General features: G+C 46.5%; 2 protein-coding genes and 1 long non-coding RNA gene across 3 annotated transcripts; 2 read left to right on the top strand and 1 right to left on the bottom strand.

Moving 5' to 3' along the window:
- Window positions 1–2: 2 nt before the first annotated feature.
- Window positions 3–15,310, top strand: Pfdn2 (prefoldin subunit 2). The gene is made up of 4 exons (XM_052737621.1): window positions 3–134; window positions 13,537–13,625; window positions 13,726–13,849; window positions 14,997–15,310. Exons 1-4 carry the CDS (start codon window positions 60–62, stop codon window positions 15,171–15,173), a joined length of 465 nt encoding a protein of 154 aa, XP_052593581.1. The 5' UTR covers window positions 3–59; the 3' UTR covers window positions 15,174–15,310.
- Window positions 15,311–15,658: 348 nt separating this feature from the next.
- Klhdc9 (kelch domain containing 9) lies at window positions 15,659–18,225 on the bottom strand. The gene is made up of 4 exons (XM_052737611.1): window positions 17,512–18,225; window positions 17,109–17,268; window positions 16,826–17,024; window positions 15,659–15,934 (listed from the first exon to the last, which is right to left on the bottom strand). The coding sequence occupies exons 1-4, from the start codon at window positions 18,036–18,038 to the stop codon at window positions 15,768–15,770; spliced, it is 1,053 nt and encodes a 350-aa protein (XP_052593571.1). The 5' UTR covers window positions 18,039–18,225; the 3' UTR covers window positions 15,659–15,767.
- A 541-nt stretch (window positions 18,226–18,766) lies between these two features.
- On the top strand, window positions 18,767–23,040 carry LOC128109987 (uncharacterized). Its single transcript, XR_008217997.1, has 2 exons — window positions 18,767–21,420; window positions 22,559–23,040. It is a non-coding gene; the product is annotated as an uncharacterized LOC128109987 (long non-coding RNA).

The following is a 23,040-nucleotide window of genomic DNA, read 5'->3' on the forward strand; positions in this document are numbered from 1 at the left end:
ACCAGACCGGATGTGACGCAGTGGGAGTGCGCAGGCCGGAAAGCTGGCAGGTGGCGAAGATGGCGGACGGCGGCGGTCGTGTGAGCAAGAGCAGCGGGAGCAGCACGGGGAAGGGGGCGGTGTCGGCCGAACAGGTGAGGATCCGCGAGCGCCGAGGGCAACGGGGTCCACGTCGAGTTCGTGCAAGAAATAGGGTTCGTGACTTTAGCCCCTTCCACGTTCTCCGTGGTCACACACAGGGGCCGGGGAGGAGGGGGTCTTTGGAGGTGATCACGAACCCTCCTAGGGCAGGAGAGGCGGGTATATAGATGAGAGCCACGCCCGCGGGGTGGGAGGGCGAGTCGAGTGGGAAAGCTCTGAGGTGCGGGATCTGGGAGGGTGTCCTGGTCTTTAAGGTGATGGGTCATCGTTTTCCCCGTCTCCGAGATACCATAAAGAGGGTATGGGTTGGCGTGGCATCTAGTAACCAGTCCCAGAGCGTATTAGTCAATTAATTGTTTAGTCTGTGACTCTAAAACCGCGTTCACCGTCGCCGACACTCTGCAGAGCCACGTGACTCAGACTCGACCAGTTTAGTCTTCTTTAACTATTTTAACGAAGGGGTCTTCAGTAGATTGGCTTTGTGGTTTGGTTTGTTTGTTTGTTTGGTTGGTTTTTGGTTTTGGGGTGGAGGATGGAGGTTGCGACAGGGTCGATCTATGTAGGCTTGGCTTTTCTGAAATTCACTGTGTAGACCAAACTGGCCTGGAACTCAGAGATCTGCTTTTCTCTGCCCCCGCCTCTCAAATTCTGGGATTAAAGTCCTGTGTCACTATGCCGGGCCAGGGTTGTTCGGTCTTTGAGACATGGTCTCACTAAGTAGCCCAGGCTGGCCCCGAACCCGCTCACTGTGTTCTCGGAGTGTAGATTGACTTTTCAGAAGAGACCAGAAGAAACCTTTTTCTAATCCAAGTTTGCTTTTCCTACTCTTCATAACATCGGGATACGTCTGACCAGAAAGGCCTTTGTGGTATGGAAACTGCCTTGTTAATCGTGGGACTAGTGTTTAATCGATATTAGAAGAAAAAATCACACAATTGAAATAAAAAGAATTGAAATTAGGGGTTTAGCTTAGTGGGTCAAGTGGGAAAGCACTAAAGTGTAGGATATGGGAGGGTGTTCAGGTCTCTGGGTTGGAGGCCCAGGGGTTGGGGTATGTGTGTATTGAACAGTTATTTTAATCATAGATACATTTGTCAGTTAATTGTTCAACAGTCAGTACAGGCAGGTAAAGGTATTAGCATAAAGAGTTTAAAACCTGCCCTATCAAAGAACATAATCTGTTGGGACAAGAAAAGGGGGGATTTTCATAATTCTACTGTGAGGCAGAAAATAAGTGCACTTCTCTTAGAAGTGCAGCGAAATTTTGAGGATGGAAGAGGTAACACCCCTGACATAGTGGAAAAAACAACAAAAACCTAATGCTTTCTGAGGGTCTGTCTTGTGTTAGGCTCTGCTGAACTTCTGATGTCAACCTTAGGCCTCCACATACACTCATACACATGGGCACCCATACACAGGTGTGCGTACACACATGTACACACACAAAATGGAAAAATAAGAAAAGAGTTCTTTCCCAAGGCCAGCAAGATGATTCGGGAGGTAAAGGCATTGTGATCTGTTTCATTCCCACGATCCACGTAAAGGTAGAAGGAAAAACCAACTCCTGACCTCCACATGTGTGCCATGATACACACACTTACATATATACATTATGTATACGCATATAATAATAAACTAAAAAAAAATTAAAAAGTCTTGCCACGAAGTAGGTTGTGATGTATGAGTCTGTAGTCCCTGTATTTGGGGGGAGAGGTAGAGGCAAGAGGATTAAGAGTTCAAGTTTGCTGTGGGATAATGCTCTTGTACACTGTAAAGATTTGTCACTTGAATTGATTTAATAAAATGCTGATTGGCCAGTAGCCAGGCAGGAAGTATAGGTGGGGGCAACCAGGCTAGGAGAATTCTGGGAATAGGAAGGGTGGAGTCAGAAGTTGTCAGCCTGACACAGGAAGCAAGATGAGATTGTCACATTGAGAAAAGTTACCAGGCCACGTGAATAAACATAAATAAAATAAATAAAATAAGAATTATGGGTTAATTTAAGTGTAAGAGCTAGCTAGTAATAAGCCTGGGCTACTGGCCGAGCATTTATAAGTAATATTAAGCCTCTGAGTCAATTATTTGGGAAGCGGCTGCTGGGTATTTGGAGTTGCTGGTGGCACAGAAACTTCCATTTACACAAGTGTGTTACATGAGATTCTGTCTCAAAAAGATAAGAAAAATCCCTGTCACTTGATAGTCAAGGTTCCCTGTGTATTTTGGAGAGGATAAATCCTACTCAAACATAGCTTTATACCCCTTAGTCCCAAAACTCATGCCCTAACAATGCAAAATGTGATCATTCTGCCCCAAATTCCTCAGAGTCTTAATTTGTTTCAATACTAACTCAAGATTCCAGAGTCATTTGTGCAGTGAAAAGCAGTTATCTCCTTCCAGCATGTAATGCAGAGGTGGGCAAAGGGTAGACATTCCCATTCTAAGAGAAGTAAGCCAGGAGCGGGTAAACAGCTTTAAGTCTGATTCCAAGAGGGCAGGCATTGTCTTACAGTTCTGTAATAGTTTTTCTCCCCATGTGCCATTTGGAAACTCTGGGGCAGGGATTGGGCCTCTGAGATGTTGAGCAGCTCCACATCTATGGGTTTGCTGGGCTCAGACCATGCTTCATGCTCTTGGCCTAGAGGTGCATACTGATGCCTGCAGCTTTCCCAGGCAGACAGTGTACATTGACGGTTGCTGTACTATTGGGGAGCTGGTAGCTGCCTGGCCTTCACTGGGGATTGTTCCAGTGAGGATTCTCTGTGACAGTTTCCATTTCTACATCAGGTTTCTGTCTGGACACCCCCACCCCATCCTGACAGTCCAGTACATCTTTTGAGATTTTGGTAGAGGAAGCCATTTCTCCACAGCTCTTGCATTCTGCCTGCCTGCAGAATTAGCAGCATGAGAGGCATGGACACCTACCACAGGTTACTGCTAATGATGCTCTCTCCAGCTTCAGTACAGGCTGTACTCAAATAATTGGAGCATGAGGGATGTGAGGAGCAGAGGCTAGGTAGACTAGGCGATGAATTTTCTGCTCTCAAGACCCTAACTTTTGGTTCTATGATTGGAGGGACAGCCCCCAAATCTCCAAAATGCCTGCTGACCTTTTTGCCATTGTATAATAAATAGCACTTGGCTTCCTCTGTCAGTTCTTTTCTTTTTTCTTTCCCCAAGACAGGATTTCTCTGTGTAGCCCTGGCTGCCCTGGAACTCTGTAGACCAGACTGGCCTTGAACTCAGAGATCTGCCTGCCTCTGCCTCCTGAGTGCTGGGATCAAAGGCTTGTGCCACCACTGCCTGGCAATTCTAATTTCTTTAGAAAATGGTTGATGACCCTCTTTAAAGAAAGAAAGAGGATGCCGGGCGGTGGTGGCGCACGCCTTTAATCCCAGCACTCGGGAGGCAGAGCCAGGCGGATCTCTGTGAGTTCGAGGCCAGCCTGGTCTCCAAAGCGAGTTCCAGGAAAGGCGCAAAGCTACACAGAGAAACCCTGTCTCGAAAAACCAAAAAAAAAAAAAAAAAAAAAAAAAAAAAAAAAAAAAAGAAAGAAAGAGGGTTGGGGATTTAGCTCAGTGGTAGAGCAAGTGCAAGGCCCTGGGTTCAGTCCTCAACTCCAAAAAGGAAAAAAAAAAAAAAGAAAGAAAAACTTGTTACATTTATTTATTTTGTGTTTGTGGAGATACCACAGTGTTCAGAGGACAATTTTGGAGAACTGGTTCTCTCTTTCCACCTTGACAATCTGGGATCAAACTCAGGTAGCCAGGGTTGGCTGCAAATACCTTTACCAGCTGAACCATCTTGCTGGCCTGGCCACCTTCTTGAACTTATTTCTACTTTGTACATCCAGGCTGTGAATTTTCTAAGCTTTTAGGCTTTTTTTAAAAGGCAGGCAGAACTCTGAATTCAAGGCCAGCCTTTCTGGAAAACCCTGTCTGGAAAAAAAAATACTATTTTTATGTGTATGAATGTTTTGCCTGCATGCATGTCTGGTGCCCACAGAGGTCAGAAGTGGGTGTGGGATGCCTGAGACTGAAGTCACAGATGGTATGAACTGTCATGTGGGTTCTGGGAATGGAATCTGGGTTCTCTTGGGTGCCGCTTGTGCTCTTAACTGCTGAGCCGTCTTTCTTATTTTCTTTTAATTATGAATTCTGTCTTTAAGCTGGGTGGTATGTTTTTAGAAACAACAGATTTGGGTCTTGTTTTTTGACCCAGTCATCTGTTCTCGTTCTTTCTCTTTCTCTTTCTCTTTCTCTCTCTCTCTCTCTCTCTCTCTCTCTCTCTCTCTCTCTCTCTCTTTCTCTCCCTCCCTCCCTCTCCCTCTCTCTCTTTTCTTGAGACAGGGTCTCACTGTGTATCTCTCTCTGCCTGTCCTGGAACTCAACTGCGTACACTAGTTCTGCCTCGAGCTCACAAAGATCTATCTGCCTCTGCCTCCCAAGTGCTGTGGTTAAAGGCATTGGCCACCATGTCAAACTTTGGTCTTATCTTTTTGTTTTGTTTTGTTCTGAAACAGGGTCTCTCCATGTAGCCCTGGCTGTCCTTGAACTCACTCTGTAGACCAGGCTGGCCTCGAACTCAGAGATTCACCTGCCTCTGCCTCCAGAGTGCTGGGACTAAAGCTATGCACCACCACTGCCCTACTTGGAGTGTTAAGACTTTTTACATTAAGGTTTTCTAATTGCTGTAATTTTGTTAAATGTGTTTCTGGTTGGTTGGACTATTGGTAGTTTTTTCCACTCTTCATATTTGGGGTTTGTAGACTTACTGTGTTGGATTCTATGAAGTGTGTGTGTCTGTCTGTCTGTCTGTCTGTCTGTCTCATTTTTATGAAGCCCAGTCTGGCCTTGAATTCACTGTGTAACTAGGGCTAACCCTGAGTTCCAGATCCTTCTGGCTCAACCTCTAAGTGCTGGGATTACAGGCATGTACCACCAATCTGGGTTTAAGGGATGATAGTGTCTTTCTTAGTTCTCCTTTGTTCTTCTTTCCCTGTCTTGAAATTTATTCTTTTGGTTTGGTTTAGTTTGGTTGGTTGTTTTGTTTCTTGAGACAAGGTTCTCTGGCTGTCCTGGAACTTGCTCTATAGACCAGGCCATCTTAGTACTTACAGAGATCTGCCTGCCTCTGCGTCCCAAGTGCTGGGATTAAAGTCATGTGCCACCACTACCCGGTGACATTTATTCTTTCTTGTACTTTCATGCTTCAGTCTTTCTCCTCTGTGTATAGGATTCCTTGTTGGCTTGGTGGTCATGAACTGATTTAGTTTGGTACTTTCTTTGGAGTGCCCTATTTCTTAGTGCATTTTGATATGTTTATTGCATGTGCGTGCAATATGACATCATCCAGATGACAGCACAGATATAGTGGTCAGGATAACTCACCGGAGTTAGTTCTTTCCTTCTACGTTGTGGGTCCTGCTGATCAAAACTTAGGTTGTTGCCGGGCGGTGGTGGCGCATGCCTTTAATCCCAGCACTTGGGAGGCAGAGGCAGGCGGATCTTTGTGAGTTCAAGGCCAGCCTGGTCTAGATGAGCGAGATCCAGGAAAGGCGCAAAGCTGCACAGAGAAACCCTGTCTCGAAAAACCTAAAAAAAAAAAAAAAAAAAACTTAGGTTGTCGGGCTTAGCGGCAAGTGCCCTTATCTACTGAGTCATCATGCAGACCCAGAACTGGTTCTTTCTTTCCACCTTTGCATGGATTCTGAGAATTTAACTCTGGTCATCAGGCTTGGGCAGCAAAAGCGTTTACATGCTGAGTCATCTTTCTGGCCTGGAAAAAAAGTTTTAAAATCTTATGTAATGGATAATTATGAGTCTAGGAGAAGGCTTGGGTTCACAAACTATAGAAATTTCTAAGAATATCATTTGAGGGCTGGAGAGATGGCTCAGTGGTTAGGAGCACTGGCTGTTGTTCCAGAGGTCCTGAGTTCAATTCCCAGCAACCACATGGCAGCTCAGAACCATCTGTAATGAGATCTGGTGCCCTCTTTTGGTGTACAGGCATACATGCAGACAGAACACTATACATAATAAATAAATAAATATTTTTTAAAAAGAATATCAAGCTGGGTGGTGGTGGCACACACCTTTAATCCCGGCACTCGGGAGGCAGAGCCAGGTGGATCTCTGTGAGTTCGAGGCCAGCCTGGTCTACAGAGTGAGTTCCAGGACAGGCACCAAAACTACACAGAGAAACCCTGTCTTGAAAAAAACAAACAAATAAATAAATAAATTGAAACTGTAGCTAATAAAGTGAAGGAATAATATGAACAGACTCTTTAGTCATGTTCCCACTGTAGAAATGAGATGGGAAGAACTTTCAGAAAGAAAGAGGGGTTGAAAGAGAAAGGAGAACCAGAAGATTGGTTCAGTCCTAGAAACCAAAGGGGAGTAGGGGACTAACCTTGAGTCAGCCTCTTGATGGTTGTCTCAGCCTCTTTTTGTTGTCCTTTGGTGTTGGTTCTCATCCTGATGTGACGTCCCTAGGAAACAGTTGACAGGTGCGTGTCTGAAATGTGTTTAGTTTTAGTGGGTAGAGTGCAGTGATGTTGCTAAGTACTGCACAATGTACAAGATTGCTAGTGTAAGAAAGAACTGTATGATTCATAGTGCTAAGTACCAGTGCTAAGAAACTGTCGGTGGTGGCACACGCCTTTAATCCCAGCACTCGGGAGCCTGAGCCAGGCGGATCTCTGTGAGTTCGAGGCCAGCCTGGGCTACCAAGTGAGTTCCAGGAGAGGCGCAAAGCTACACAGAGAAACCCTGTCTCGAAAAACCAAAAAAAAAACCAAAACTGTCCTACTATGGTATTATTTATACTTTATAGGAAAAGGACAAGTAGTTTAGACATATAGTAGTGTATAATAAAGGCAGTACTAGGATTTGAAACCAAGTAAGTCTATAAAGTTTGGATTTATTTATTTTAGATTTCATCTTTTTTTTTTTTTTTTTGGTTTTTCGAGACAGGGTTTCTCTGTGTAGCTTTGCGCCTTTCCTGGATCTCGCGCTGTAGACCAGGCTGGCCTCGAACTCACAGAGATCCGCCTGCCTCTGCCTCCCGAGTGCTGGGATTAAAGGCGTGCGCCACCACCGCCCGGCTTCATCTTTGTCTTTTGTGTATGAGTGTTTGCCTGTATGCATGTATGTATGTATGTATACCATGTGCATTCCTGGTACCCACAGAGGCCAAAAGAGGGCATCACTTCCTCTAGAACTGGAGTTAGAGGTTGTCTTAAGCCACTGTGTGTGTTGGGAGATGAACCTGGTTCCTTTGCAAAGACATTAAATACTCATAACTGGTGAGCAATCTCTCTGGTCCCCAAAACAAATATTTTTTGTTGTTTGAGACAGGGTTTCTCGGTGTAGTCCTGGCTGTCTTGGAATTCACTCTGTAGACCAGGCTGGCCTCAAACTCAGATATCCCACCTGCCTCTACCTCCTGAGTGCTGGGACTAAACGTGTCCACCACCACCACCACCACTGCCCAGCTTTGTTTGTTTGTTTTAAAGAAGCAGATTGAGCCTTGAGAAAAGGCAGTTGGATTATGCAGTTATACACAAGGCTATTCAAGATCTCTGGGGGGATAGTTTGGTAAGTGATGAAGACAGACAGTAATATAAAGTAAATTAGAGGCAATGAGTATAGACTGGTCTGTAAAATTTGAAGAGAATGGATGGATGTGATAGAGTAGTACGATCAAAAAAGCTTTCTTTGATAGTTAACTACATTTATTATAAAGAGGGCACTAAAACCAGTAATCCCAGCATTCAGGAAGAGCAGGTGGGAGGCTCAGGAGTTCAAGGTCATCTTTGATTATGTAGCAGTAGTAGGCCAGCCTGGCCACCTGAGACTGTCTCAAAACCCATAAAACCCAAGGGAGGATGGATGCTGAAATGCTGAAAAGGACAGGAGATTCCAAAGATACACAGAGAAGCCCCGTCTCAAAAAAACAAACGGCCTGGAGAGAGAGCTCAGCAGTTAAGAGCATTGGCTAGTCTTCCAGAGGTCCTGAGTTCAATTCCCAGCAACCACATGGTGGCTCACAACCATCTGTAATGAGATCTGGTGCCCTCTTCTGTATACATAATAAATAAATAAATCTTTAAAAAACCCAAAACAAAAAAACAAAACAAAACAAAAAAAAAGAAACGAGAAAGGACTGGAGGCAATCAGTGGAGCGGTCTCTCAGGAAATACATTTCAGATGAATTCAGGCAGAATTCTCTCCCTAGTCTATTTTTCCAGTATCCAGTTAAGAAGAAATGGCATGGAACATATCCAGAGGGCATTTTTTTGGAGGAAAGATAACATGGGTCAGAGCAGAGAGATGGCTTAGTGGGTACAGGTGCTTGCTACCAGGCCTGACAACCTTAGTTCAATCCCCAAGTCCCACAGGGAGGAAGGATAAAACTGAATTACACAGGTTTATTGTCTGACATATGGTCCTCTTCCTCAAACCTCTTCCCCATAAATTTAATTTAAAAAAGAGAATATCCCTTGGGTTATAATTTTTTTTTCCTTTTTAAACCCCTCCCCCCAAGATTTACTTACCTTATGTGCATGCGTGTTTTGTCTGTATGTATACATGTTCACTGTGGGTGTGCCTGGTGCAGAGATCAGAATGGGGGTTGGATCCTGTTGTGGAATATTATTTTAAGATGTGTTACATTTGTTTATGCTGTGGAACATTTGTTTAATGATGCAAAGATGTGTTGCATTATTTTATGTTGCATTTGTTTAACTTTGTGAAGTTGTGTTACTTTGCCTGTCTAAAATACTTGATTGGTCTAATAAAGAGCTGAATGGCTCTGAACGGTTATATTTGCTTATTTAAATTTTCCTGAGAGATAACAGAAAAGAAGGCAGAGTAAATAGTGACAAATAATACAAATATAAATAGAAATTATTTGGGGTTGGAGGTATAGCCCAGTTGTTAGAGTGCTTGTCTTCTATGCATAAGGCCTTGGGTTGAATGCTTAGCATAGAATATACTGGGTATGATCAGTAGCAAGGCAGGAGAAAGGATAGGCGGGTCTGGCAGGCAGAGAGAATAAATATGAGGAGAAATCTGGGGAGAGAAGATCTAGGAGCAAGAAAAGGAGGAGAGGAGAACGCCAGGGGCCAGCCACACAGCCACACAGCCAGCCATGGAATAAGAGTGAAAGTAAAATGCACAGAAGTAAGAAAAGGAAAAAGCCCAGGGGCAAAAGGTAGATGGGATAATTTAAGTTAAGAAAAGCTGGCTAGAAATAAGCCAAGTTAAGGCCGGGCATTTATAAGTAACAATAAGACTCCGTGCGATTTATTTGGGAGCTGAGTGGCAGGCCCCCAAAAGAGCAAAGAGTAAAAACAACCACCAACAGGATCCTTTGGAACTGGAGTTACAGATGGTTGTGAGGCACTATGTAGGAACTGAACCCAGGTCCTCTGCAAGAGCAACAAGTATCCATAACTGCTGAAGCATCTCTCCAGTGCCATCCTCTTTAAAGTTATTTGCTTTTAATTTTTATTTTATGTGTATGGGTGTTTTGTTTGCATGTATGCACACCACATGTTCACTTGGTGCCTAAAGAGGTCAGAAGAGGGTGTTGGATCCCTTGGGACTGGAGTTACAGATGGCTATGAGCTGGGTGCTGGGAACTGAACCTGGCATTAGTGCCTGGTACCTGCAGAGGCCAGAAGAAGGGGACAGATCCTCTGGAAGTGTAGCTATAGGCAGTTGTTGGTTACCATGTGGATGCTGGGAATCAAAGCTAGGTTTTCTGAAAGAGCAAGCTCTCTTAACTGCTGAGCCATCCCTCCTGCCCTAAGTTATCAAATGTATATAGTAAGGGGCTGGGAATGTCATTTGATGATAGAGGGTCTGCTTAGCATGTGCACCACCCTGAATTATTTCCCAGCACTTTAAAACACAGAAACAAAACAGGACGAACAAACAAAAAACCAAAAACTATACAGCATTGACTAACCAAGAAAGAAGACAAAGCAGGACTATAAATTAAGGGGAAATTGTTATTTCTATGAGATTAATGTATGACAAACCAGAAACAACATAGTCATAGAAAAGGCTCTTAGATGTAGAGAAGCCTGTGTATAAGTCCAGCTCTGCCTGTACCCGGGGCCATGACTCTTGATTTATAAACTACATGATTTATAGTTGTCCCCTCCTTCCCCAGGCTATAAATTGAACCCTGACACACAAAGTGCTTTACCACTGAGCTGTACCTTAGTCTGTTTTCATTTGTTAGAAGTAAACGAGATGGAACATCAAGGCTATCATAGTGCTTGGAGCATAGTAGATGCTCTTTACTTTCCATACTGTGGAAAGCAGTAGTAGGGTCATGAAAGAGTTAAGTGCTTAAAAATAGGTTATATTTGCATATTTAAATTTTTCTGAGTGATAACAGAAAAGAGGGCAGAGTAAATAGTGACAAATAATACAAATATGAATAGAGAAGATTTGGGGTTGGAGGGATAGCCCCATTGGTAGAGCGCTTGTCTTTTGTGCATGGGGCCTTGAGTTGAATGCTTAGCATAGAATGAACTGGGTATGATCAATACTCTTGTATTCCTAGCAGGACTTGGGTGGTGGAGGAAAGAGGATCAGAAGTTCAAGCCATCCTTGGCTACATAGCAAATTTGAGGTCATCTGGGGCTATATGGAACGAAAAGAAAAAAAAAATAGAAAAGATTTTGTGTTTAAAAGTAAAAAAAACTGGGTTGGTGGTGCGGCACGCCTTTAATCTCAGCACTTAGGAGGTAGAGGTAGGCGCATCTCTGAGTTCGAGGCCAGCCTGGTCTACAGGGCAAGTTCCAGGTCAGCCAGGGCTACACAGAGAAACCCTGTCTTGAAAAACAAGAACAAACAAACAAAAAAAGTCACCACCACCAACAACAACAACCAAGACCACATAAAGTAAATCTTCATTTATTTATTTATTTTAATATACTATGGGGGCACGAGAGATGGCTCAGTGGTTAAGAGCAGTGGCTGCTCTTCCAGAGGTCCTGGGTTCAATTCCCAGCAACCACATGGTGGCTCACAACTATCTATACTGGGATCTGATGCCCATTCTGACCTAAAGTTATACATACAGATAGAGCACTCATATACATTAAATAAATAAATAAATAAATCTTAAGGGGAGAAGAAAAGAACAATAGGGAATAAGGAAAGGAGAAAAATTAGATATAGCCATAGGGGGGAAGACCACTAGGAAATTCGTATTTTAAGAGGAACAATGAGAATTCTGAGGAGTGGAAATAGAGCTAGACTGTTTTTATCCTAGAGACCCCAGAGATGGCAGCTTAAAACTGGCTTTAATCCCAGCACTCAGAAGGCAGAGGCAGGCAAATCTCTTGAGTTCGAAGCCAGCATAGTCTACAGAGCTAGTTCCAGGACAGCCAGGACTGTTATGCAGAGAAACCCTGTCTAGAAAACAAACAAACAAAAAAATTGGCTGACTGTGAATTTCACCTAGAGTTACGTTGCAGTTAGCTGCTGACAGTGTGTTTACTTTTACTGAGCTTATGGCTGAATTTTTCCACAACGGGATAATTGACACATTTCAGTAGATTACATTCATATCCTGAAAGAAAACAACAAAAACTAGGTCATATTACACTAGAGTAAGGAAATAGGGTAAAGGGCTGGGATAGCTCACTGGTAGAAGATGCCTTCTTAGCATAGTGCAAGCCCCAGCCCTGATGTCCAGGGCTACCGTTAAGGGGTGGAGAGGTATGTGTGAAGGAAACGCTATTAGTAAGAAAGCATGCTGGCTAGGAATGTGGCACCATGTCTGTCCAGAAGAGCGCGCCATTGGGTGCTGGAGAACGGTTAGAGTCTGAGTTAGTCACAGTATTTACTTTTGACTTTCCTTCCCCTCTCCTTTTCCACTTCTTTCTTCCTGCCTTTCTTTCTTCATCTTCCCCCACTCTCTTCCTCTCCCCTCCTCCTCCTCCCCTAAAAAGACAGGGCCTTTGAACTCTTGATCCTCCTGCCTCAGCTTCCTCAGTGCTGAGATTATGGGCTTGAGGCACTAGGCCAAGCTCCCTTTTTTTTTTTTTTTTTTTTTTAATCAAACAAACCAAACAACTTGTTTGTCTTTTTCTTATTTTCTTAGTTTTTCAGGACAGTTTATCACTGTGTGGCCCTGGCTAGCCTGGAGCTTACCGTGATCTCTGGGAGTGCTCAGATTACCGGTGTGAACAACCAGACCTGTTTTAATGAGTGTTTTGAAGAATAGCAGGTAGCTTGCAAAACTGAGCACAAAAGGGCTAATTAGAGTAAAGTTCAAGAACTGGGGCCACTTTAAGGAGTCCAGGAATCAGAGCAGAAGGTCTCCTCTTTGTGACCACAGGGTTCGTAGCTCCAGCCGCTTCCATTATACCTTTGTCTACCCACAACTCAGATATCTAGAAAAGACTAGCGTCGGTTACTGAGTTCTGGGGTCCAGGGGACAAGGGTTTTTTGATGGGTGGCCCCATAGAAGCCCCACCAAGTGAAAGAGGAGGAGGTTCCAATTGGATGGGGGATAGTCAGCACACCATGTACGAGTTTCTTTTTCGTTGTTGGTAGTGGTGCTGGGCATTGAACCCGTGCCTCTTGCATGCTGGGCACCTCTCACTGAGCTGTATCTCCAGCCCTGAGCTATTGTTACAGAGCTTCTGTGGCTTAGTGAGTAAAGCGCTTGCTGCACAAGCCTGGCCACTGGAGCATGACCCCTGGACCACACAGTTTTAGGAGAGAACGGAGCTTGCAGAGCTGTCCTCTGTGGAGTTCAGTCCCCAGTCCCCACACCCAGAAGCTCGCAGCTACCTGTAACTGTAGTTCCAGGTGAATCTGACACCCTCTTCTGACCTCCACACATGTGCATGCACAGGCACACACACACACACATAAGGTAACACTTTAAATCTTAGAAAAAGGCAAGGATTGAAAAGATGAGGCCTCAGTGGTTAAGGATACATACTGTTCTTCTAGAGGACCCAAGTTGGATTCCCAGCACCCATATCAGGCCTGTGACTCCAGCTCCTGGGAATCCAACACCCCCTTCTGGTCTCTGTGTGTGCACAAACACACACATATCCATATAATTAAAAATAAAAACATCTTGGGGAAGGGGGTGTGGAAGCTGTCGAGATAGGTCAGTAGTTAAAAGAATTTACCCCTCTTGCATAGGACCTAGGTTCAGATCTGTTATTAAATCTCCTCGTGCCTGGCAAATAGCTCCCACATGTAGGCACTGGGAAATTGCAAATTTGTATTTTGCTCCTTTTCCAAGGTGGGTATCCACTTCTGCGTCTTGTAAAATCGGCCGTCCTATGGGCTGCCCTCACTTTCTGGCAGTTTCACAGTCTCACCTCTCATCTTCTCTCTGTCATGCTCTTAGGTAATTGCTGGCTTTAATCGCCTTCGGCAGGAACAGAGAGGCTTGGCATCCAAAGCCGCTGAGCTGGAGATGGAACTGAATGAGCACAGGTGAGAACGTCAGAGAAAGTGGAGCAACTGCGTGGGCCTTTTTGAGGGAGGGCTGCACTAGAGCGGAACTGAATGTTGAGGTCTCGTTCTCCTGCCCTAGCCTAGTGATTGATACACTGAAGGAAGTGGACGAAACCCGCAAGTGCTACCGAATGGTTGGAGGTGTGCTGGTAGAGCGGACCGTCAAAGAAGTGCTGCCTGCCTTGGAGGGTAACAAAGAGCAGGTGAGCAAGAATTCCTGAGGAGGAGTTTGGGCAACCAAGAGCTGAAATGGGGATGACCAGGGATTGAGGGAATGTGGGGGAAGAAAGTTCAGGCAGAAAGTCATGTTGAAGATAGTATATAGCCTGTTAGTCTGTGCCCTTTATACGATTACGAAGTCCAACTCCTTATGGGAGGAGTTGTTGGCCATGTGCCCTTTCCATAGGCTCTTTGATGTGGTTGATTTGGGAGGAGGATGGGTAGAGCAGTGTTTCTCACAGTGTAGTCCATGGATACCTGAATCAAAATCACCTGAAGAACTAGTTTAACAGTGCTGGGAATCAAATCCAGAGCCTTATACATAAGAGGCTAAGCACTCTGCCACTGAGCTCTACCTCCAGCCAAGAATCAGCTTAACATACAGCTTCTTACTCTCTCTCGGATCCGCTGAACCAGACCCTTAAAGATACCATAAGCGACATTTTAAAAGGAGAAACAGACTGACTGGGATGCCATTCATTGGTGATTAACTTGCTATGATGAGGCAGGGGAATCTTGGGTTTGAAGCCAGCCTGGGCTAACTATAAGTCACTAAGTAAAAAAATGAATGTAACCTAAAAGAAGAAACCATAGTATTATAAATGCTATTTTAAAAACAAGCAGCCCACCCTCCCTGGGGACTGTTGACAGTTGAAGGTTGCTCAGAGAGGGTGGCTCATTGTCTTCAGTGACGTAGCCCTGGTGAGTTGCTCATCCTCCAGTAGATAGCTCCAGACTCATGCCCACAAGGGTGGTCCTGGTTAAAGTCGGTGGGTCACAAAACAAAACAGAGATATGTGATTATGAGATGGGGGACTGTGAGGGGGGGTCAATAAAGGAGTGGGGCTAGCCTGGACGGAGGCAAAGGCAGGTGGATCCCTGTGAGTTTGAGGTCAGCATAGTCTACAAAGTGAGTTCCAGGACAGCCAGGGCAACAATAAATAACAGAAGTAAGTAGCTCAGGTGATTCCCTTGTATTAGACACTGTGTTTGAGAATCTGGGCTTTGTTCATTCTTGGCCAAAGGTAAGGTTGAGTATGATCTTGTTTCACTTCCTCTAATCCTAGTCCATTCCAGGTTGGGGAAGGGAGACGTGCACTTCTTCTGTAACCTCTTTCCCTTACCTTCTAGATACAGAAGATCATCGAGACACTGTCACAGCAGCTTCAGGCAAAGGGGAAAGAACTCAATGAATTTCGGGAAAAGCACAACATTCGTCTTATGGGAGAAGATGAGAAGCCAGCAGCCAAGGAAAACTCAGAAGGGGCTGGGGCTAAATCCAGCTCAGCAGGAGTGCTGGTCTCTTAGGAACTAAGGCCTCTGCACTTCCTTTTTTCACCCTGACTCCCACTTCTAGTTTCTTTTTATTGTTGTTGTCATTATTATTATTTTCTCTGCTATTGTAATATTTTTTTGTTAATTAAATGTTTTGGTCAGAATGCTTAGCTGTAGCCTGAAACTTTCTCTCATTTAGGGTTACATTAAGGGCAAAAGACAGCATACAGCTGGGCATGGTGGCACGCATGCCTTTAATTTTAGTGCTTAGAATACAACAGGAGGCAGATCTAAGTTCCAGGACAGCCTGGTCTACATAATGAGTTCCAGGCCATCCAAGGCTATACATAGTGAGACCCTATTTCAGACAAAACAAAACAAAAAATAGATGATTTGCAGTTGTCTCTGCCAGGTTAATAGCTCCCAGTATGAGGAAGGCTTATCCTTTGGCCTTTCCCTTGCAAATAATGGTATTTACTTATTTAGTGCCCTTCCAAAAAGGAGTCAGAGACAAAATGTTGATTCTCAGATTGAAATTTAATAAGTAGATAAAGTGTGCAATAACCATGAGAATGCTGTGTGGGTTTGCCACAACACAGAGGCCTGGCCCATGTGCCTTTCTATTCTTTAGACAAAGAGTTCCAGAATGCAAACCTGTGGGCTAGCAGTGCTGCCGTCCTCACCAAAACCCCCAACCAAATAAAGCTGGTCGTTCCACAGGCAAGTGCGATGGCCCACACGCTTCAGTCTACGGTCCGCACAGGGGAAGTGGAACCACAGAGGCGGAGACTCGCCTGTTGGGTTGAGAGCAGAGGGTGGTTATTGAGGAGGGATACTTCGTCCTCCCCTTCGACAAGTCAGATGCTTGCCTGGTATTTTTCTCATTTGGTTTGTTGGCCTTTTCAAATATTCTATGTATGTTGTCTATTTTGTTTTGTTTCTTGAGACAGGGTCTCACTATGTTACCCTGGCTGGTCTCAAACGCTATGTAGACCAGGCTGGCTGGCCTCAAACTCCCAGAGAATCACCATGCCTGGCTTTGTTTGTTTGTTTTCCTCTGTTTTTTGAGACGGGGTTTCTCTGTGTAGCCCTGGCTGACATGGAACTCGCTCTGTAGACCAGGCTGGTCTTGAACTCACAGACATCCTCCTGCCTCTGCCTCACGAGTGCTGGGACTAAAGGCATGTGCCACCAAAGCCCACCTCTGACTCTGTTTTTAAAAAGAGTGAGTGAGTGTGTGTGTGTATATATATTTAATATATATATTAAATAGGGTCTTTTGTTTTGTTTTGTTTTTGTTTTTCGAGACAGGGTTTCTCTGTGTAGCTTTGGAGCCTGTCCTGGAACTCTGTAGCCCAGGCTGGCCTTGAACTCACAGAGATCCACCTGGCTCTGCTTCCCGAGTGCTGGGATTAAAGGTGTGTGCCACCACCGCCCGGCTAGATAGGGTCTTATGTGTAAACCTGGCTGTCCTGGAACTCACTATGTTGACCAGGCTAGCCTTGAACTCAGAGATCCTCCTGCCTCTGCGTCTGGTGCATGTGCCGCCACACCCAGCCTGCATTTCTTTAACTCTTGTCAACTAATTTTTCCTCTCTTGTATCCCACCACTCCATCTTTTTGTAGATTTTAGGTTCTCATGTCTTTCCCTCCTCCCTCCCGCCAAACATTGGTTTGGCTCTCACGGGTGTCATAGATGTAGAGGTCATTGCAGATCGTGTCTCTAGCTCTGGTCAGAGTTTCACCACCGAAGAGTACAGCGAAAGGTCCCACCACTGAACAGGAATGATGCCGCAGGCTCTGGGGTCCCTGCTGCAACCCCTGCCCACTGCTCACAAGCCTTTCAAGCTGTTCCGTCAAATGAGGGGCAACAAGTGGTTCCTCCTTGGGGGAGAAAAGGGACTGTCTGAAGGGTTTGCTCATCTCAGTTTTAGTCCTCTTCTACTCTAAAATGTAAGGAGCTAATACCTTAATTTTCCCATGGCTCCATTTCCCAATTACTTCTGGTTCGACCGAGTTGCAGCCCCCGAAGAGCAATAGCTGATGACCCGGGTGGGGTCCGGCGGTTGGCAGCAGGGCAGCACAGTGACCTGATCGTGAGACTGTGTGGCAGCCTTCTTCCTTGTAGCTGTTGGTACACAGAAATTCGGGTTTTCTGAAAAGATTCCAATGTTGTACCGCTTTGCCTGAGTGCCCTTGTGAAAGAGAAAGTCCGGGTTGGAGCAGATAGAGTTACGCCATCTTGGAAATCGTAGATTCCAAGATGGTGCTAGGGTGAGGACGGGAATCAATTACCAGTAAGTTTGTTTAGGTTTTGCGTTTCTCGAGTGTGGAGAAAACAAACAAACGTTTGGGGCAAAGGTTGCTGTACCAATAAGTGCGGGTGCTGTGGTCCAACTTTAACGTGTAGATGCTTCCGTAGCGACGCTGAGTGTGGGTGCCACCCTCTCTGCCAGACACTCGCAGCTCCCGGTCGGAGAGGCGAGTGCAGGTGTGGCTGCTGAGGCCAGCAGGAGGGCAGTTGCCAGGGTTCGCAGTCCATACCTCCCACACCCCACTCTGCGTGTCCAGAGCGGCCACCGTGGCTAAGCGACAGGACCCGTCCCAGCCACCCACCACGCAGAGCCAACGTCCCCCCACCAGGACCGCTTCGTGGTGACTGCGAGTGGGACTGCCCCGGGCTGGCAGTCGTACAGCTTGGCCCCCAGCTGGGTCAAAGATCACAGTATCGCTGCTGGGCACTTTTGCACCACCTTCCAGGAGACCCCCTACCAGATAGAACCGTCCCTGCAGTTCGGTGCATGAATGGAAGGCACGAGCCAGGAGCGCGTCCCGCGCCACTGGCCTCCAGGTCCAGGCCGAGCCCCTTGCTCGCCCGGGGGACTCCGCCCCAGCCATGGGCCCAGCCGAGGGGAGAGCGGTTGGGTCGCTTCAGATCACACCCCTTCCCGCGGGGCCCAGCACTTCCTTCAGGCATGGGCTAGCTTCCCCTCCAAGACCAGCCCAGGTCCTTAACTCCAGACACCCCTTCTCTCTGCGGCTGTCGCCCAGCAACCACTGCAGGGACTGCAGTGCGACCGCTGCAAACTGAAGGTCGCAAAGCGCCTGTTACCTTGGAGACAGGAGACCTGGTTAGCTACCGCGATCTTGCAGCGATGTCGCCACAGCAACGAGATGTGGCGAAGCCAGTAAATAACCTAAAAGACTTGGGCTCAAAAAGGCTGGGAGCTGACAGTTCCTTAGAAGAACCCAATAGTGGCAAATTAGCTTGTGATTATGACATTTGAGGCGCAGGGGTGGGGGGTGGGGAAAACCAACGGACCGTGGGGGTTCTTTTTGATTTTTGTTTTTTGTTTTTTTCCTGCTGCAGAATTTCCAACTTGGGATTTTCTCTAGGGATGAGGTAGGAAAGAAATAAGTCACAGGTCAGAGGTTGAGGGAACGGACGTGGACTAAATGGCTTGGGTGTCTGAGATTTGGGTAGGTGTCCCTCAGCGTTCCCATTTATGTAACCGTTAGTGGTAAAGTCCTTGAAGGTACTGACTGGGTGGAGTGTTTCCACCTCTGGCCACTAGAGGGCAGTGGAGTCCAGTCTCCGAGAGAGGAGACAGGCGCGAAAGGTGAGAATGGTGATGGGGAAAAGAGACGTGGGTTGAAGGGGAGATGGGTTACAGAGGGTGGAGTGGGTGAGCAAAAATAGCTTAGGCATATCGTGGACAAATGTCCACTACTGAGTCCTGGGGAGAGCAATGGTTTCATCTTGCCTCTTTAGAATAATGTAACGTGGAAACGGAGGCACTGTGGAACTCGGGATTAAGGAAGGGCAGGGAGTTTCTCCTGATAGGATCCTGGGCAGAGCTGCCCAGCCTTAGAAGGTGGGTGGGGGTGAGACGGGAGGAGAGAAAAACACCCCTGCCCCTCCCTGCTCTCTTCCTTTCGTTCAAGCCGGGTTACTGAAGGCCTTCACGCTGTCCCCACAGGACGCAGTGCAGAATGCAGAGGCCCACATCAAGGCTGACTGCCTGGTTTCAGCTGTAGGAGGAAATACAGACAGATCTCTCCTCCTAGCCCAGCTGGGGAGGGACAGAAACTGATCTGGGAAGGATGGCTGTGACTTTGGCCTTTGGGTTCGCAACTTGAACTTGCTCCCCATTAGCTTGAGAAATCCAGGCCACGGAGAATGTCCAAGATTTCAGTGGGCATGGACAGGCATGGGATTCGGAGCACACTGGACCTTTTCCCTCCTGATCCCAATTAAATCTTGAGGGAAAGCTACGTGGAGAGGGCATGCATGGGAAGGCAGTCTAGACTAGATGATTATCAGGACCCGTTGCTGTTTTCTCCCTCCCGTCCTTCCTTTTTTAAAATTTATGGTACTGAGGATTGAACCTAGCGTGTTGCTAAGCAACACTCCACTACTTCGATGCATCGCCAACCAATTTTTTTTTTTTAAACTTTGAGTCTTGATAAGTTTCCCAGGGCGGCCTTGAACTCATTTTGTAACCCAGGCAGTCTTTGCCTCAGCCTCCTGACTAGCTAAGATTACGGGCCTGGCCCCACCTGTATGCTAAGCTGAGATTCAACAATAGCTCTGTGTCTTTGCCCATCCAATTATCTTTTCCTGTATTTGACAAGTCAGATCCTCAGTTTTCAAAGGTTATGATAAAATTCTCTTCTACTAAAACGAACATCTAAGGCTAAGGAGATAGCTCAGTGATGCAAGGACCAGGACCTGAGTTCCATCCCCAGAACCCGCATGAAAATAAGCTGGGTATGGCATCCCAGCGCTGGCAAGGCAGAGGCGGTGGATCCCTAGCCTGTTAGGTGAGCTCCAGGCCAATGACAGATCTGTCTCAAAATACTAGTGGACAGCATCTGAGAAACAGCACCTGAGATTATCCTCTGCATTTATTCATCGTGAGGATTGTGGGGGGTGAGTGGGGATGGTGCATACAATGGCCTCTGCTTCCACATGCACACACATGGACATGAATACACAGCACCTTTGATTTCAGTACTTAGGAAGCTGATGCAGGAAGATGGCTACTCAAGGCTACACAGAACTAATCCTGAGCTAAGATTACAGGCATGGACCACCATGTCTGGCCCTGAGCCATTTTCTGACCCTGGGATCATCTCTGGTTCTCAGAATTGTTCAGTGTATACAAAAAACCAACACTTAGCCCAGTGACTCTTTGTCACAGTCCCAGGACTTCCACAGTGCCCTCCTGTATTCTCTAGGCTACCTCATCTGTCAGGCCTTCTCTCTGGCTCTTCTTCTATTGTCCCTGACCTGCCTACATTGTTCCTGCAGCCACTTGACCTCCATGGCTTTGTGCTAGCCTGACACCAATTCTGACTGAGTTATTAGCTCAAAGAGGATGTGGACACACAAGATCAGAGGAGCAGGAAAATGAATTGCATGAGGCCAGGGCTTGAGAGCTCCTTTTATTGGACATGAGCTAGAAAGTATCTGAGAGAAGCCTGACAGTGGTGGTGTGTGCCTTTGATCCCAGAACTCGGGAGGCAGAGTCAGGTAAGTCTCTGAGTTTGGGGCCAGCCTGATCTACAGAATGAGTTCCAGGATAGCCAGGCCTACACAGAGAACCCCTGTCTGGAAAAACCAAAAAAAAGAAAAAGAAAAAAAGGAAATATCTGAGAGAAAGATAGAAAGATAAAATTGTAAGTATATTTAGGATGGAGGGGAGTGGGGATCAGGCAAGTTAGACAATATGAAGAAGGGATGATGGGGAAGACTTTTTTTAAGGTTTTTTGAGACAGGGTTTCTCTGTAACAGTCCTAGCCATCCTGGATCTCGCTCTGTAGACCAGGTTGGCCTCGAACTCCCAGAGATCCACCTGCCTCTGCCTCCGGAGTACTGGGATTAAAGACGTGCACCACCACTGCCCAGTGAATTTGTGTTCTTGAGGAAAGCAATGTCTAACAGGAGCATCACCAGTTACTGAGTATGAGAACCAACAGCAAACATTGTGTGTGAGTAATTAATAAATCCCAGCGGTGGGCAGCAGGCATCCAGAAATTTCTCTCAATGGCTTTCTCTTGCTCAGATTTTGTCTCTGAATTTCCTCTCTAGGAGCAGGTAAGATAGCTCAATGGGGAAAGGTGCTTGCAGCCAAGCCTGAGGACCTGAGTTTGATACCCCAGCCCCACATGAGGGAAGGAGAGAACTGGCTTCCGAAAGTTGTCCTCTGACCTCCACGTGAGGGCCGTTGTACGCACCATCCCCACCGACCCCCCACAATCCTCACGATGAATAAATGTAATTTCCTTTGTTTGTTTGTTTGTTTGCGAGACAGGGTTTCTCTGTGTAGTTTTGGTGCCTGTCCTGGATCTCACTCTGTAGCCCAGGCTGGCCTCGAACTCACAGAGATCCACCTGGCTCTGCCTCCTGAGTGCTGGGACTAAAGGCGTGCGCCACCACCGGGTTGTAATTTCCATTCTTTAGAGATTGTCTGTCTTTTGATTTCCTTTTTTGTTGTTGTTTGTCGTGTGTGTGTGTGTGTGTGTGTGTGTGTGTGTGTGTGTGTGTCAGGGTTTCTCTGAGTAGGCCTAGGTGTCCTGGAACTTGATTTGTAGACCAGGCTGACCTCAAAGTCAGAGATACATCTGTGTCTGCCTCTGGAGTGCTGGGATTAAAGGCGTGGCCATCACACCCCGCTATCTTTTGCGTTTTAAATTCTTTTTGGGGGAGCTGGCAAGATGGCTCATCAAATAAAGAGACCCACCACTAAACCTAGGACAGTCAAGGCTACACAAAGAAACTCTGTCTCGGAAAAAAAACAAAACCAAAACCTAGAAATGGATTCCAGGTCCTAAATAATCATGCTAATTCTTGAGCTCCATTGCCAGGAACTGCCTCCCACTCACCCACCCCACTCCCCCCCCCTCCCCCTTGGAAAGAGGTTCTTGCTATGTAACTGGCTGGCTAGAAACTCTGTGTAGATCAGGGTGGCCTTGAACTTCTGACATTTCCTGTGCCCTTGCTATGATTACAGGCATGTGGCACCATTCCTGGCCTGTGTCAGCCCTCCAAAAAAATGTTTTGAGCCGGGCAGTGGTGGCGCACACCTTTAATCCCAGCACTCGGGAGGCAGAGCCAGGTGGGTCTCTGTGAGTTCGAGGCCGGCCTGGTCTACAGAGCAAGATCCAGGACAGGCACCAAAACTACACAGAGAAACTCTGTCTCGGAAAAAAAAAATGTTTTGAAACAGTCCTGAGTTTGGGACTCCCATATAGAATAAAGACACTCCAGGAGGCTTCCCTCCACCAAAAAATGCCTCAACCTCCTAGGTACGCCCCGATCGCAGCAGGTGTCCCCAGAGAAGACCGTAGTGAGTGTAAGCCTAGATGCAGGGAGGTTAGATGCCCGTCCTTGTCCCTCTACCCTTTCCTCACAGCTCTCAGGCTGAGGCTCCTGACCTTGCTAGTTATCAGTGCAGCGGACATTGTAGATGCCTAACCCTTTCGCGTTTATGCTGCTTCTGGAACTGAGAGGGAAACGAGCTCAGGAAGACTTCAAGGTAAAGCTGGAAGGCAGGGTAGACTCACCGCTGGGGGCTGCCTCCATGTACAGTGTGGGCTCCCCCGGGGAGGAAACTAGCTCTTTCTATGATCGATAGTGGGGGGCAGAGATAACACAGCCGAGGGCCTCACTAGAATCCGTTTTCTCACCAAATTCTCAGGCTCCCTCCTCACCTTTGCTCTGGCTTCCTGAACCCTCGATACATCTGCTGCTGCTACTGTCACCACTCAGAAGACTGATTTCCAGGAGAGGTCCTAGTCTCATCCCGTGCCAGCCGGGGCCTATTCCAACAGCCTTCTGAAGGTGTCAGCCCATCCATAAACACAGGGTAAAATAATAAAGGCTTTTGTCTCTCAA

This window comes from Peromyscus californicus, unplaced genomic scaffold (assembly GCF_007827085.1).
Source record: "Peromyscus californicus insignis strain IS unplaced genomic scaffold, ASM782708v3 Scaffold_14__1_contigs__length_90479793_seg_2, whole genome shotgun sequence".
NCBI lineage: Eukaryota > Metazoa > Chordata > Mammalia > Rodentia > Cricetidae > Peromyscus > Peromyscus californicus.